This window comes from Petromyzon marinus, chromosome 32 (assembly GCF_048934315.1).
Source record: "Petromyzon marinus isolate PM22_M1 ecotype Great Lakes invasive population chromosome 32, UKy_Petmar_22M1.pri1.0, whole genome shotgun sequence".
Taxonomy (NCBI): domain Eukaryota; kingdom Metazoa; phylum Chordata; class Hyperoartia; order Petromyzontiformes; family Petromyzontidae; genus Petromyzon; species Petromyzon marinus.
This window is the reverse complement of record NC_133698.1, coordinates 11,332,396-11,347,746: the sequence shown is the minus strand read 5'-3', so window position 1 is coordinate 11,347,746 and position 15,351 is coordinate 11,332,396. Positions and strand designations below refer to the sequence as shown.

The window sequence follows — 15,351 nt, the reverse complement described above, 5'->3', positions numbered from 1 at the left end:
GGCCAATCAGAGCACGGGGTCTGTGACAAGTGAGTCGCGTGGCTACGTGGGGAGGAGTGTGAGCGCGCTTATTTATCCGCCCGGCCTGGCCATGCTCAGCCTTCTTTTGCTCTCAGCTGCTGCTCATCCTGTTTGCCTCCTCGCTCTCTCTCTCGCTTTCTCTCTCTCTCTCGCCCGTTCGTTCGTCCCATCCATCCATCCCCTGCGCTAGCCCCCATCAGCTACAACAGCAGCGAGTGGCTCGAATTCCCGAGTCATCGTCCACACACACACACGCGCGTGTGTAGGCGAGAAGCGAGAGGGCCCCTTTGCAAACCGGAAAGTCGTCCAGCCCAGCAATATTAGGCCACCGTAATTTATTCTAATTATTATTCTTCTTCTGTGGCGCGCCGACGTTTATGTAATTTTTTTTTGGTCGTGAGTCACTGCGAACAAGGCGACTTCAAAACCAGCGAAAGGGTGAGTGTATTGGTCCTGCGAGTCCGGTCCATTGGCACCGCGGGGCATGCCCTTGTTTAAAAAACGCGACCCCCACCCCTCCCCCTCCTCCAACCACGTGTGATCTTCTTTTGTTCTTCTTGGTGTTGTAAACGAGAGATGTCTTTTGTGAAGTCTTCGCAGCGTTCGCCGTGTGACCAAAACGCGTGCGGAGCACTCCCATCCCCCTGCACCGCTGCTTCTGTAATCCTGCTGCGGGATTTCGTCAGCTGGAATAGTGGAGTGGTGGTGGTGCGGGCAGCGTGAATTTTCACGTGCGTTTTTAAAACGATATCTTAAACGTATTTCGAGAGTAATTATTAGTAATTTAATGCTATCGCCCGGCTGCCACCACCCCCCCTCTCCCCCCCCCATATAATTTTCCGTAATCGTGTACGTCGTGGCACGGATTGGGTGTTCTCTGCTGCTGCTGCTGCTCCGCTGCGCAATGTTGCAGCGGTGTGTGTTGGCTCGTTCTGTGCGGGGGTCTTTTGTTTTAAAACCGCACATAACGCCGCATTGCTGAGATCCACATCGCGTTTTAAATATATATATATTTTTAAAAAAAATCTTATTGTACGATTGGATGGAACGCTGGCGTGCGCACTGGTTAGCGCCGATGCTCCGTACATCTGGCAACCCGAGTTCAATTCCGGCCCATGGCTAACGCTGAGCGGTGCGCGTGATATCGTTATCGGTTCCGAGCCCACACACTCCCACGGAACCCCCCCTCGGTAACCAGCGTGGTGAAGTATGGTTAAACTCCGTGTGCCCGACACGGCACCGTGGCACTTTCATCCACAGTGTTTTAGTGACGAGCGGTAAATTATTTTCATTGTAAGCGGCGCGGCCCTGCAATTGCTGGTTGAAGCATCTCGGAGTTCTAGGGGGGAACCTTCTTTAGTTTACTGTAGAGAGCGGTGTTTTGGCCTACTCTTCCACGTTGGCTATACTTCCTTGCAATAGGGAATAATCCACCAATTTACCGCACAAACACGCGACCTGCCGATTATATTGGTGCACGGGCACCTCCGATTATCACGGTTGGCTACGTACGGTACGCAAGACGTTCGACAAACACAACTTGCCGAACGTTCTAACTGCCGCGCTGGTATACATATCAGAATTGAAAGTTTTGGAATCCGAATGTGTATCTCTTACTGGAGGAATCCGATGAGCTACAGTGAGGGGGAAAAAACATATTTGATCCCCTGCTGATTTTGTACGTTTGCCCACTGACAAAGAAATGATCAGTCTATAATTTTAATGGTAGGTTTATTTGAACAGTGAGAGACAGAATAACAACAACAAAAATCCAGAAAAACGCATGTCAAAAATGTTATAAATTGATTTGCATTTTAATTAGGGAAATAAGTATTTGACCCCTCTGCAAAACATGACTTTGTACTTGGTGGCAAAACCCTTGTTGGAAATCACAGAGGTCAGACGTTTCTTGTAGTTGGCCACCAGGTTTGCACACATCTCAGGAGGGATTTTGTCCCACTCCTCTTTGCAGATCTTCAAGTCATTAAGGTTTCGAGGCTGACGTTTGGCAACTCGAACCTTCAGCTCCCTCCACAGATTTTCTATGGGATTAAGGTCTGGAGACTGGCCAGGCCACTCCAGGACCTTAATGTGCTTCTTCTTGAGCCACTCCTTTGTTGCCTTGGCTGTGTGTTTTGGGTCATTGTCATGCTGGAATACCCATCCACGACCCATTTTCAATGCCCTGGCTGAGGGAAGGAGGTTCTCACCCAAGACTTGACGGTACATTGCCCCGTCCATCGTCCCTTTGATGCGGTGAAGTTGTCCTGTCCCCTTAGCAGAAAAACACCCCCAAAGCATAATGTTTCCACCTCCATGTTTGACGGTGGGGATGGTGTTCTTGGGGTCATATGCAGCATTCCTCCTTCTCCAAACACGGCGAGTTGAGTTGATGCCAAAGAGCTCCATTTTGGTCTCATCTGACCACAACACTTTCACCCAGTTGTCCTCTGAATCATTCAGATGTTCATTGGCAAACTTCAGACGGGCATATATATGTGCTTTCTTGAGCAGGGGGGCCTTGCAGGCGCTGCAGGATTTCAGTCCTTCACAGCGTAGTGTGTTACCAATTGTTTTGTGGTGACAATGGTCCCAGCTGCCTTGAGATCATTGACAAGATCCTCCCGTGTAGTTCTGGACGGATTCCTCACCGTTCTCATGATCATTGCAACTCCACGAGGTGAGATCTTGCATGGAGCCCCAGGCCGAGGGAGATTGACAGTTCTTTTGTGTTACTTCCATTTGCAAATAATCGCACCAACTGTTGTCACCTTCTCACCTCACCAAGCAGCTTGGCAATGGTCTTGTAGCCCATTCCAGCTTTGTGTAGGTCTACAATCTTGTCCCTGACATCCTTGGAGAGCTCTTTGGTCTTGGCCATGGTGGAGAGTTTGGAATCTGATTGATTGATTGTTTCTGTGGACAGGTGGCTTTTATACAGGTAACAAGCTGAGATTAGGAGCACTCCCTTTAAGAGTGTGCTCCTAATCGCAGCTCGTTACCTGTATAAAAGACACCTGGGAGCCAGAAATCTTTCTGATTGAGAGGGGGTCAAATACTTATTTCCCTCATTAAAATGCAAATCAATTTATAACATTTTTGACATGCGTTTTTCTGGATTTTGTTGTTGTTATTCTGTCTCTCACTGTTCAAATAAACCTACCATTAAAATTATATACTGATCATTTCTTTGTCAGTGGGCAAACGTACAAAATCAGCAAGGGATCAAATACTTTTTTCCCTCGCTGTATGAAACTCTTTCAAAGACGTCCAGTGTAGGGTGGTTGGGGGGTCAGAACGTTACAACAATACACAATATAAAAACACAATAGAAGTGCAAACTACGGGAAATCTAAACAAATCGTTAAAGATGCAAATGAAACGAAACTGTTTTTTTAATCTTGCCAGGTAAAGCCCACTTAAGCGACCTGGCCACAATTGATGAGCTCAAAGTGGCGGCTTTTCGTGTGCAAATTTAAAAGCAACACAAATAATTAAATGTTGAGCTAAAGCAACGGATTATTTCAAGGGCGACTCGGCGGGCAGTTGACATCGGAGCGTCGACACGCCAGGGCGTCTTCCCAAGTCCCACGATTGTACAACGACACGTCTGGTTCATGTTCACCCGGATGCCGTGGCCCCATGCGAAACAGCGTCTTGTCTTCCGATTGAGGCTTCGTTGAATGAATTGCCAGCGCCTGACGGATGCGTTCGGCACATTCATTCAATCGGTCGTCGTCATCGCGATCCATGTGGCAAATATAAGCCCCCCTAGGGTATAACCGCCGCAACATTGTAATGTTTCCACTTTTACGCCTGTCCTTGTGCCAATATATTCTCGAGGAGTGGCCACATCTCTCCTGGCACCAAATCTCTCATTCTCTGTTCACGTCTTCCCCTCCGTTGTGGTTCCTTCCATTTTTTACCCCCCCCCCCCTCCCCCGAACAGCACAAGTTTTCATTTTCCTGTCGTTCTCCATCCGACATGCGCGTCCAAAACGGCGCCAGTTGCCTTTCTCATCGCAGCCCGCGTCATCGCGTATTCCATCTGGCTCGCTACCACTGTGCGAACTCTGCCGTACGTGATTAATAACGCGTCTGCCAAGCCCACTGCGCCTTTTGACTTCCCTTGGGATGTGACGAGAGCCGCGTGTCGCTGACGCGGCCTCCTCCCACGGTGCACGCTGAGGAGCTGGAGGTGCCCTCGCCGGCCGCCGTGCGTGTCTCACTGTGTCTCACTAACTGTGTCACTGTGTGTGTCACTGTGTGTCTCACTAACTGTGTCTCACTGTGTGTCACTGTGTGTCACTGTGTGTGTCACTGTGTCTCACTGTGTGTCACTGTGTGTCACACTAACTGTGTGTCACTGTGTGTCTCACTAACTGTGTGTCACTGTGTGTGTCACTGTGTCTCACTGTGTGTGTCACTGTGTGTCACACTAACTGTGTGTCACTGTGTGTCACACTAACTGTGTGTCACTGTGTGTCTCACTAACTGTGTGTCACTGTGTGTGTCACTGTGTCTCACTGTGTGTCACTGTGTGTCACACTAACTGTGTGTCACTGTGTGTCTCACTAACTGTGTGTCACTGTGTGTGTCACTGTGTCTCACTGTGTGTCACTGTCTCACTGTGTGTCACTGTGTGTCACTGTGTGTCACTAACTGTGTGTCACTGTGTGTCTCACTAACTGTGTGTCACTGTGTGTGTCACTGTGTCTCACTGTGTGTCACTGTGTCTCACTGTGTGTCACTGTGTGTCTCACTAACTGTGTGTCACTGTGTGTCTCACTAACTGTGTGTCACTGTGTGTCTCACTAACTGTGTGTCACTGTGTGTGTCACTGTGTCTCACTGTGTGTCACTGTGTCTCACTGTGTGTCACTGTGTCTCACTGTGTGTCACTGTGTCTCACTATGTGTCACTGTCTCACTGTGTGTCACTGTGTGTCACTGTGTGTCTCACTGTGTGTCACTGTGTGTCTCACTGTGTGTCACTGTGTCACTGTGTGTCACTGTGTGTCTCACTGTGTGTCACTGTGTCACTGTGTCTCACTGTGTGTCACTGTGTGTCACTGTGTGTGTCACTGTGTCTCACTGTGTGTCACTGTGTCTCACTGTGTGTCACTGTGTGTCACACTGTGTGTCTCACTAACTGTGTGTCACTGTGTCTCACTGTGTGTCTCACTAACTGTGTCTCACTGTGTGTGTCACTGTGTCTCACTGTGTGTGTCACTGTGTCTCACTGTGTGTCTCACTAACTGTGTGTCACTGTGCCTCACTAACTGTGTGTCTCACTAACTGTGTGTCACTGTGTGTCACACTAACTGTGTGTCACTGTGTCTCACTGTGTCACTGTGTCACACTAACTGTGTGTCTCACTGTGTGTTACTGTGTCACACTAACTGTGTCTCACTGTGTCTCACTAACTGTGTGTCACTGTGTGTCTCACTGTGTGTCACTGTGTGTCTCACTAACTGTGTCTCACTAACTGTGTGTCACTGTGTCTCACTAACTGTGTGTCACTGTGTCTCACTAACTGTGTGTCTCACTAACTGTGTGTCTCACTAACTGTGTCTCACTAACTGTGTCTCACTAACTGTGTGTCACTGTGTCTCACTAACTGTGTGTCTCACTAACTGAGTGTCACTGTGTCACACTAACTAAGTGTCACTGTGTCACACTAACTGAGTGTCACTGTGTCTCACTGTGTGTCACTGTGTGGCTCACTAACTGTGTGTCTCACCAACTGTGTGTCACTGTGTGTCTCACTAACTGTGTGGCACTGTGTCTCACTAACTGTGTGTCACTGTGTCTCACTAACTGTGTCTCACTGTGTGTCACGCACTGTGTCTCACTGTGTGTCACTGTGTCTCACTGTGTGTCACTGTGTGTCTCACTAACTGTCACACTAACTGTGTCACACTAACTGTGTCACACTAACTGTGTTTCACTAACTGTGTCACTGTGTGTCTCACTAACTGTGTCACACTAACTGTCTCACTGTGTCACTGTGTGTCTCACTAACTGTGTCACACTGTGTCACATTAACTGTGTGTCACTGTGTCTCACTAACTGTGTCACTGTGTCTCACTAACTGTGTCACACTAACTGTGTCTCACTGTGTGTCACTCACTGTGTCTCACTGTGTGTCACTGTGTGTCTCACTAACTGTGTCTCACTAACTGTGTCACACTAACTGTGTCACACTAACTGTGTCTCACTAACTGTGTGTCACTAACTGTGTGTCACTGTTTCACTAACTGTGTCACACTAACTGTCTCACTGTGTGTCACTGTGTGTCTCACTAACTGTGTCACACTGTGTCTCACTAACTGTGTCACTGTGTGTCACTAACTGTGTCACACTAGCTGTCTCACTGTGTGTCACACTAACTGTCTCACTGTGTGTCACGCACTGTGTCTCACTGTGTCTCACTGTGTGTCACTGTGTCTCACTGTGTGTCACTGTGTCTCACTGTGTCACTGTGTGTCTCACTAACTGTCACACTAACTGTGTCACACTAACTGTGTTTCACTAACTGTGTCACTGTGTTTCACTAACTGTGTCACTGTGTTTCACTAACTGTGTCACTGTGTGTCTCACTAACTGTGTCTCACTGTGTGTGTCACTGTGTCTCACTGTGTGTGTCACTGTGTCTCACTGTGTGTCTCACTAACTGTGTGTCACTGTGCCTCACTAACTGTGTGTCTCACTAACTGTGTGTCACTGTGTGTCACACTAACTGTGTGTCACTGTGTCTCACTGTGTCACTGTGTCACACTAACTGTGTGTCTCACTGTGTGTTACTGTGTCACACTAACTGTGTCTCACTGTGTCTCACTAACTGTGTGTCACTGTGTGTCTCACTGTGTGTCACTGTGTGTCTCACTAACTGTGTCTCACTAACTGTGTGTCACTGTGTCTCACTAACTGTGTGTCACTGTGTCTCACTAACTGTGTGTCTCACTAACTGTGTGTCTCACTAACTGTGTCTCACTAACTGTGTCTCACTAACTGTGTGTCACTGTGTCTCACTAACTGTGTGTCTCACTAACTGAGTGTCACTGTGTCACACTAACTAAGTGTCACTGTGTCACACTAACTGAGTGTCACTGTGTCTCACTGTGTGTCACTGTGTGGCTCACTAACTGTGTGTCTCACCAACTGTGTGTCACTGTGTGTCTCACTAACTGTGTGGCACTGTGTCTCACTAACTGTGTGTCACTGTGTCTCACTAACTGTGTCTCACTGTGTGTCACGCACTGTGTCTCACTGTGTGTCACTGTGTCTCACTGTGTGTCACTGTGTGTCTCACTAACTGTCACACTAACTGTGTCACACTAACTGTGTCACACTAACTGTGTTTCACTAACTGTGTCACTGTGTGTCTCACTAACTGTGTCACACTAACTGTCTCACTGTGTCACTGTGTGTCTCACTAACTGTGTCACACTGTGTCACATTAACTGTGTGTCACTGTGTCTCACTAACTGTGTCACTGTGTCTCACTAACTGTGTCACACTAACTGTGTCTCACTGTGTGTCACTCACTGTGTCTCACTGTGTGTCACTGTGTGTCTCACTAACTGTGTCTCACTAACTGTGTCACACTAACTGTGTCACACTAACTGTGTCTCACTAACTGTGTGTCACTAACTGTGTGTCACTGTTTCACTAACTGTGTCACACTAACTGTCTCACTGTGTGTCACTGTGTGTCTCACTAACTGTGTCACACTGTGTCTCACTAACTGTGTCACTGTGTGTCACTAACTGTGTCACACTAGCTGTCTCACTGTGTGTCACACTAACTGTCTCACTGTGTGTCACGCACTGTGTCTCACTGTGTCTCACTGTGTGTCACTGTGTCTCACTGTGTGTCACTGTGTCTCACTGTGTCACTGTGTGTCTCACTAACTGTCACACTAACTGTGTCACACTAACTGTGTTTCACTAACTGTGTCACTGTGTTTCACTAACTGTGTCACTGTGTTTCACTAACTGTGTCACTGTGTGTCTCACTAACTGTGTCACACTAACTGTCTCACTGTGTCACTGTGTGTCACACTAACTGTGTCACACTGTGTGTCACACTAACTGTGTCTCACTAACTGTGTGTCACTGTGTCTCACTAACTGTGTCTCACTGTGTGTCACACTAACTGTGTCTCACTGTGTGTCACACTAACTGTGTCTCACTGTGTGTCACACTAACTGTGTCTCACTGTGTGTCACACTAACTGTGTCTCACTGTGTGTCACACTAACTGTGTCTCACTGTGTGTCACACTAACTGTGTCTCACTAACTGTGTCTCACTAACTGCACGCAGAATAACTCCCCTCCCTCCTTCCCCTCCCTCCTTCCCCTCACTCCTTCCCCTCCCTTCTCCCCTCCCCTCCTTCCCCTCCCCTCCCTCCCTGCTCGTCACCATCGCGCGCGTGCCTGTTTTGTGTGCACCTCGGGGCAGGCCGGTGACGTGTCTCGGCCTATCGTGTTTCCGTGACCTCGGCATTATTCCGTGACCCCCCTCCATCCCACACCTCCCACCCCCCAGGCTTTGCCCGCCGAGTGATGCTTGAGGGTCATTCGAGGTAATGTCGTGGGCTGAACGCAGTGCCGTAATACATTCGAGCAAAATAAAATATCCGTGCCATTGATTTACCCAGGAGAGAGTCTCGTCGGAGAGTGCCAATAACGTTTGATGCGCAATATCCCATAAAGGACCTTGCTATACTACTTCTCTGCAATGTTGAAGTTTTGTCTGTTGTTGCTATGATCATGCAGCAGCAGCAGCAGCACCGCGCATCTCCCGTGTAAAAATAGCCGGCAAAACCGGCTGCACGCGAACCCACCGTCCGGGTAAGACGTCAACGCAAGCTCACGGAAACAACATTGATTGGGATGTCTGGCCAATCCCTAAACAAATGAGAGTTTAGCTTCGTGTGCGAGGGAGAGCGGAGAGAACTTATCGCGTGTGTACGACGGGACGGCACTCAAAGCTCCGCACAGATGGATTCGAGAATACGTTGCTGTGCTGCCATTTCCTGGCTACCTTGCAGCACGGCCTGCACTCCGCTGCCAGATGAAGCTAGTGCGAGGCCTGTAGCATATGTAGCTACTTTTGCTACTAGGATAATCTGGCAGTGCATGCTAAAGATATCAAACTAGTTTTTGAAATTGACCCTACTACTCGGCTCGTTTGCCCGACCTCCCTCCAACAACGTATCACTATATTCTTGGTTAAATTTTGATTTAAAGCTTTCGTGACTGCAGTAAGTCATATTCTTATCTCTTTCGGTAAAGTCACGTTGAAGGGAAACAATAAAATAATAAAATATATATAAAACAATAAAAATTCTCACGACGTTTCGACCATAACACAAACGGTCGTCATCACCTGATGACAGCATTTTTATTGTTTTATATATATTTTATTATTTTATTGTTTCCCTTCAACGTGACTTTACCGAAAGAACCAAGAATATGAATCCCTGCAGTCACGAAAGCTTTAAATCGAAATTCAACATATAACTGTGAACCCTTCCAACAACGCACGACCCAAGCGCGCCGTTAACGCGCGTTACTTTGCTCGCAGGCTTGCTTGTTTATAACCGGCACGCCAATGATGCGTTTGTGTGTTTTAATTTAAAACGATATTTTGTTCTCCACTTTGCGAATCCGATGGTAAGTTCTAGAACGACGAGTCCGCGATAATCCGCACGGTTTGACGCGCGGTCAATGAACTGCGGTGAACTGCGGCAAGCGGCAAAAGAGCAGAGCTCGAACAACAACAGCAGCAGGGCAAACATTTTTTTTGTTCCGCAGCCAAACTTGAATTTGGCAAAGTGGAACGCGGGGCGCGGGTGGGAGATGGCCCAACTCGCTGTGAGTAGAGTGAAAACATACTTTTATACCACACGGACATATATACGCGGCGGGTGGCGATTCGCAAACACGCGGTTGTCTTCGGACGCATTTCGTTAGCGCTGTGGAAGCGGATGAGTGGCTGTGGGAGAATTTTTTTTATTGGACATTTTTTTTTATTTAGAACTCCTGAATACAAAGTGGATTTCAAAAAGGGAGAACGAAACGGCAGATGACGTGTAATAACGGAGAGAGGTCGCCGTGATACGCCCTCAACGTTAACCAAGTTATTCTTATGTCCCCAGTTCAGGTACCCGCTGAGCTGTGTGTAGCTCTCTTTCGGAATCGATCTGGCCACAACTTATCTGGCGAAACAAAAAGTGGCTTATCACGTGGACGTTTTATTGCGGTCCGAATACATAATCGGCAGACAGTTGTGTTTTACGGCGCTTGTTGCAATTTCTACTCTTTATTTAGTAGCGACTTTACTACTTTTTTAATCCTTGGTCGTCGTTAGGTCGGTTGTTTTTTGTTTAAAAATATCGTGTTGTTGTCACTCGCTGACTCACCCCCCCCCTCCCCTCTTCTCCCAACACCCCCTACGGGAACATCCATTGAAAAAGAGTTTGATAGCTCATCGGATTACAACCTCCAGTCTCTAAAAATAAAGATTCCGATTCTGCTGCTGCTGCTGGTGGTGGTGGTGGGGGACAGTCTCAGCGTAGGCACGGCCATACCTACCGGCCCGGCTACTTGCCAAAACTATGCATGTCCCGTTTTTTTTTATCAACAGATTATTATTATTCTCGGTGGTGCGGAATGTCCCACCCCGATCCCTGTCTGGGCACCCGACAGGGGCAGTGGCTGTTCACTGTGCTCGCATTTTTTTCTTCGTAAAAGAGTGCCCATGGGTTTGTGAGGTTTTGGTGATACGGGGGGAGAGGGAGGTGAAGGAATTCCTTGAGTGTTTTGCAATTGCTGCCGCGTCCCTCCAGCTCTGGGAGGGGGTGAGTTGGCGGGGGGGGCCTCTCTCTGACGCAGGTCGGACCCCCCCCCCCCGCTCCGTCCGCCCCCCAGGGGGAGGTGGGGTGAGGGGGGAGAACATTCCGGCTGCTGTGAACTACTCGCGGGTCGGTGACGTTTCCTTTCTCCCCACCCCCCCCGGCGCTCGACCTAATCGCCAAATAATAGCGGGGCGAATTGTGTTCGTTCATTCGGAGGTCGAAGCGAGCTCCTAATAAGGCCTGCGCTGCGGCGATTGCAAAACACTCGAGAAATTCCTTGGTTCTGGGGCCTCTACCGACCCTTTAGCCGCCGCGAGTGATGTTACCTCCGCTGTTCCACGCACCCCCCCCACCCCTTCCTCGCCCGCTATATGTCACCAACCTGCACCGACCAGCGCGGTGAAGTATGGTCAAACGACACTCCGTGACTGGTCGGCGTCGTCCGAGCCCTTTGTCCGGCAGTGGAATGGCCGAGGGACTTTACATCGCTTTCGATTTTTTTGTGAGATGTTGTTTTGCATTTTAACGCAAATGTGGGTGGGAGGGAGGTGGGGGGGGGGTCCGCTTGAGCCGCTAGTTTCTTCAAACGCACGCTTGTATTTAAGAAAAGGGTTTCGGGGGGAGGAGGGGGGGGGTGGCGGGTTTGAAATTGGTGTCGGCGATGTGCTGATTCTGTCATCCGTGTTACCCTCTAAACCCACCAACCCCCCCCCCCCTCCATGCACAGAAGGATGACGCCGACCCCAGTGAAGGAGCAGGAGAAGGCCAAGGAGGCCAATGGCTGCCCCTACTCCCCCGCGGGGCAGCTCTCCGTGGGCGTCGCAAAGCTCGCGCTGGCGCCGGACACGCCGCCGCCGTTCCCCCAGAACGGCGAGGCGGAGGTGGCGGGGGAGCGCGCTTGGATCTCGCCGGCGCTGCCCAGCCGCTGCACCTGGTACCTGGGCACCAAGGACACGTCGCCTCACTTGCACGCCGCTCCGTGAGTTTCCGCTTGCGTGGCCGCTCCCGACATCCCCGCTTTTATGAGCGAGGTCCGAAGCAATGACGGTAATAAATTGCGTTTTGTAAAGTAAAGCGCCCTCAAACGATCGTTCTCGAAGTCCGATTTTCGTTTCATAAATTTTTGTGAAATCCGATAACTCGTCTACGTTAACCAATGTCGCCGTTTGCCGTCGGGCGGTGGTGCCGTCGCCACGCCGCTTGTGCCAGGCTAGGTGCATCTTGAGGCCGTCGTGCGAAGTGTCGCTCGCAAAGACGTCACGGCACAGACCCAGGTGCCGTGGGGTTGACCGGCTGAGTTGACTGGCAGATGCACTGCTTGTGCTGACACAATACATACACCCACACACAGATATATATACACGCACCATGGCGTCCTTTCTCTAGATGGCGGATTTACAGCTTTCAAACTTGTTTAATTCAAGGGTTTAAAATATTTTACCCATTTCCTGCAACCACTGAAATGGCCGGTGCTGGAAAGACAGCGGCTTGCTCGCGCAATTGTTGCATCGCACATTGATTGTGGTCCAGTCATGCCCGACTTTCTGATTTGTGTTTGTTAAACATTATGTAACAACTTTCCGCCATAATGCTGCTGACGAAACATAAACATGACCTTTTGACACGTAGCCCACGTTGCCGTTTTGATTCGCGTCGCCGAAAACAAATGAACGTAAACGCACGTTTCCAAAGCGTGAGAGCCGAGAGGGGAATCTATAGGGAGGGGAAGTAATAATTTGGATAGGGGGGCTGCAGCAGTGGTGCAATGTTGATTCCCTCGTCTGATATGCAGGTGGTCATGGTTTAAATCCCGACCCTGTGACGACTGCATATTTGGAGTCGGCGTGTTAATCCCCCGTAGTCGTGTGGATTTTTTGTCGTATGTATGTGTTGACCTTTCACACCGTGCTTATTGGAGGTACGGGGGAAGGACAGCAAACTGAACACCTAAAGCATTTATAAAGAAATGAGTTTTCAATCGAAACAAATTAGTTTTTTTTTTCATTTGGATAAAATAAAATCCTTCGGTTGATGGGTCTCGTAGCCTGCTGCCCACAATGTTTATTTTTTTTAACGAACTAAGGCCAAGAGTGGCTCTGAGTGTTGCTATTGATTAATTTCCTGATCAGATTCCGATGTGTCGCACCGTTTTCCACACCAGCCCTCTGGTTCCCACCACGTGTTTTTATCTCGCGCCCGGGATCGCCGCTTGTTGAGCCAGTGTGCTGAGAGCCGTCGATAGCAGAAACGTTTTCTCTCCTTTTTTGATTGCGATTCCATCCTTTTTAGTTGCGGCCATCGTCCCTTAGAGCGACATGTCCGGCCACTGCACACGTGATTGTTTGTCAACAATGTAACTCGCATGTTCCCCGATCCCTGCCCATTCTTTGTATATATGGGTGTGATTCCCAGCGTGCACGCTATCTGTGCTTCTTTGTGCAATTCTCAGCATTTGTCGCCGTCCAATACTGACATGTAACTTTTTTTTGTGCCCGTCGCATTATTTGCTTGCCACCTCCTACATCTCCCAGATGTAAAGCCGTCATTTTGACATGCGTTGGACACCTCCCTGCGGGATTGTGCGTTCCAACATGCGGCCAAGCGGCACTCTGAAGAGGCCTCCGCAGTAGTTCTGCAGTGCCATCTTCCAGGGCTTGGTGCTTTAACTGTGCGGTGCCATCGCTCGTGGCGATTTTATATATATATATTTTGCTTATCAGCCCTCCCCAAGGTCGGCTATTGATGATGGGTGGTCAGTTGTACAGACGGGACCTCGTGTGTACCCTGCTCAAGGTCGAGCTGGCTCTGCACTGCTGTCGGCGTTGAAGTGATGCCAGCTGTGAAGGCTCCCGGGTTTGGCGCTGACGATGCCGTGCAGTTGTTTTGCGTTGCCTTCGAAGGCTGCAATCGCTCGGATCGGTGTAACCGAACTCTGTTGCAACGTGACTTTTTGTTAATCCTTTGAATAAGTTCATTTTCACACTCCCGCGTGTGTGTGTGTGTGCGCGCGCGCACGTGTCCCCTAGGCCTCCCTTAGGTTAACTTGGCCTAAAGTTAGTACTTTGTGCAGTGTGTAAAACATCGCCACTAGGGAGGCAAAGTCGGCCAGGCGTGGTGGTGCTGGTCACCCCACACCCCCTGGCGTGTACCGTGCAAGCCTTCATAAAGGTGCTTGCTAACAGCACTTGCCCCAAAAGTCTGTTAAGGCCATGCGTGGTTGAGGGAGGGGGGTGGGCCTTTGTCTTTGCGTGTGTGTGCCCGTGTCTTTACCAACGTTTGATTCCCGGCCACGGATAAAGTCAGTGCCCGGCCATATCAGAACCGGTCCGGGATATCCCCCTTCAAAGGTGACCTCGGCTTTAAACGAGTGCACGGTGTGGCGCGGAATCAACATCGACCCCGGGGAGACGCAACTGGTCGTGCCTACAGTGATGGTACTACCCCCCCCCCCTCCGCCCCGTGTGCCGTCACGGCCTCAGTAAGCGCTCGGTTTGTCCCCCTGCCCGTTGCGCCCCACAGAAAAGAACGTCCCAAAGTCTTGCCGAACATTCTGTCAAACATCGGGAACTCGCCCATGGTTCGCATCAACAACATCGGCAAGACCTACGGACTCAAGTGTGAAATTTGTGAGTTGAAGCTGGCCCCCGTCAAGCGGCCGGTCATTTTCAGAGTCAAGTTTTGTTGTTGTTGTTGTTGTGTGTTAGATCGCGTAAGGCATAAACGTGTTTGTTAAAACCGCTGCTCCCCCCCCCTCGCCTCCCATCACAGTGGCCAAATGCGAGTTCTTCAACTCGGGCGGCAGCGTCAAGGACCGCATCGCTCTGCGCATGGTGGAGGACGCGGAGCGCGATGGCCTCCTCCAGCCCGGGGACACCATCATCGAGCCCACGTCCGGCAACACCGGTATGCCGCCCACGTCCCTTCGTCGTGCACGCACACGGAGCACACGGAGCACACGGAGCACACGGAGCACACGGAGCACATGGAGCACACGCACACAGCACACGCGTGTGCTCCGTGTGCTCCGTGTGCGTGTCCGGGCCGCGACGCGAGTGAGCAGGCCAGTGCAAGACGTAGCCCCGTACACGCGAAGACGCAGACTGTCGTGGCAAGTGTTGTTCGCGAGCAGCGTCCAATGAAGGCCGGCCATGGCGCGCACGAGCGGGGCGGGCGGTGTGTGCGGCTGGCGCCACTCCCCGGTCAACTTTTGTCTCCCCCCGGCGGCGATGTTTACTACACACTGCTGAGTGGGAGCTAGGGGGGAGGCCCAGGACCGGTTCGGATAATCGCTACAAGCGGGAGGTCGTGTAACAGACCCCCCCCCCACGGGTTGACTGACCATGACGGGCAGTTGCACCACCGGTGCTCCCCACTCCCACCAAAACTCTCGCTACGTGTTTAGCCTCTCGTCCGCGCTCCGTGGCGTCCTTGACGAGCCCCCGCCGCCACCTCCTCTTCCTCCAGA

The 15,351-nt window shown here is 50.3% G+C and overlaps 1 protein-coding gene across 3 annotated transcripts in view; it reads left to right on the top strand.

The window, feature by feature from the left end:
- Nucleotides 1-58: 58 nt before the first annotated feature.
- Nucleotides 59-15,351, top strand: part of LOC116948170 (cystathionine beta-synthase-like protein) — a 29,021-nt gene continuing 13,728 nt past the window's right edge. Inside the window, exons 1-4 of one of the 3 annotated variants that reach the window (XM_032964608.2) lie at nucleotides 59-459; nucleotides 11,614-11,865; nucleotides 14,406-14,512; nucleotides 14,655-14,789. In XM_032964608.2, coding sequence (XP_032820499.1) covers nucleotides 11,618-11,865; nucleotides 14,406-14,512; nucleotides 14,655-14,789 — 490 coding nt within the window. In that variant the 5' untranslated portion in view covers nucleotides 59-459; nucleotides 11,614-11,617. Of the gene's footprint in view, nucleotides 460-4,198; nucleotides 4,220-11,613; nucleotides 11,866-14,405; nucleotides 14,513-14,654; nucleotides 14,790-15,351 lie in introns of those variants that run through there. The other 2 variants (XM_032964611.1, XM_032964609.1) reach the window with 2 other exon arrangements.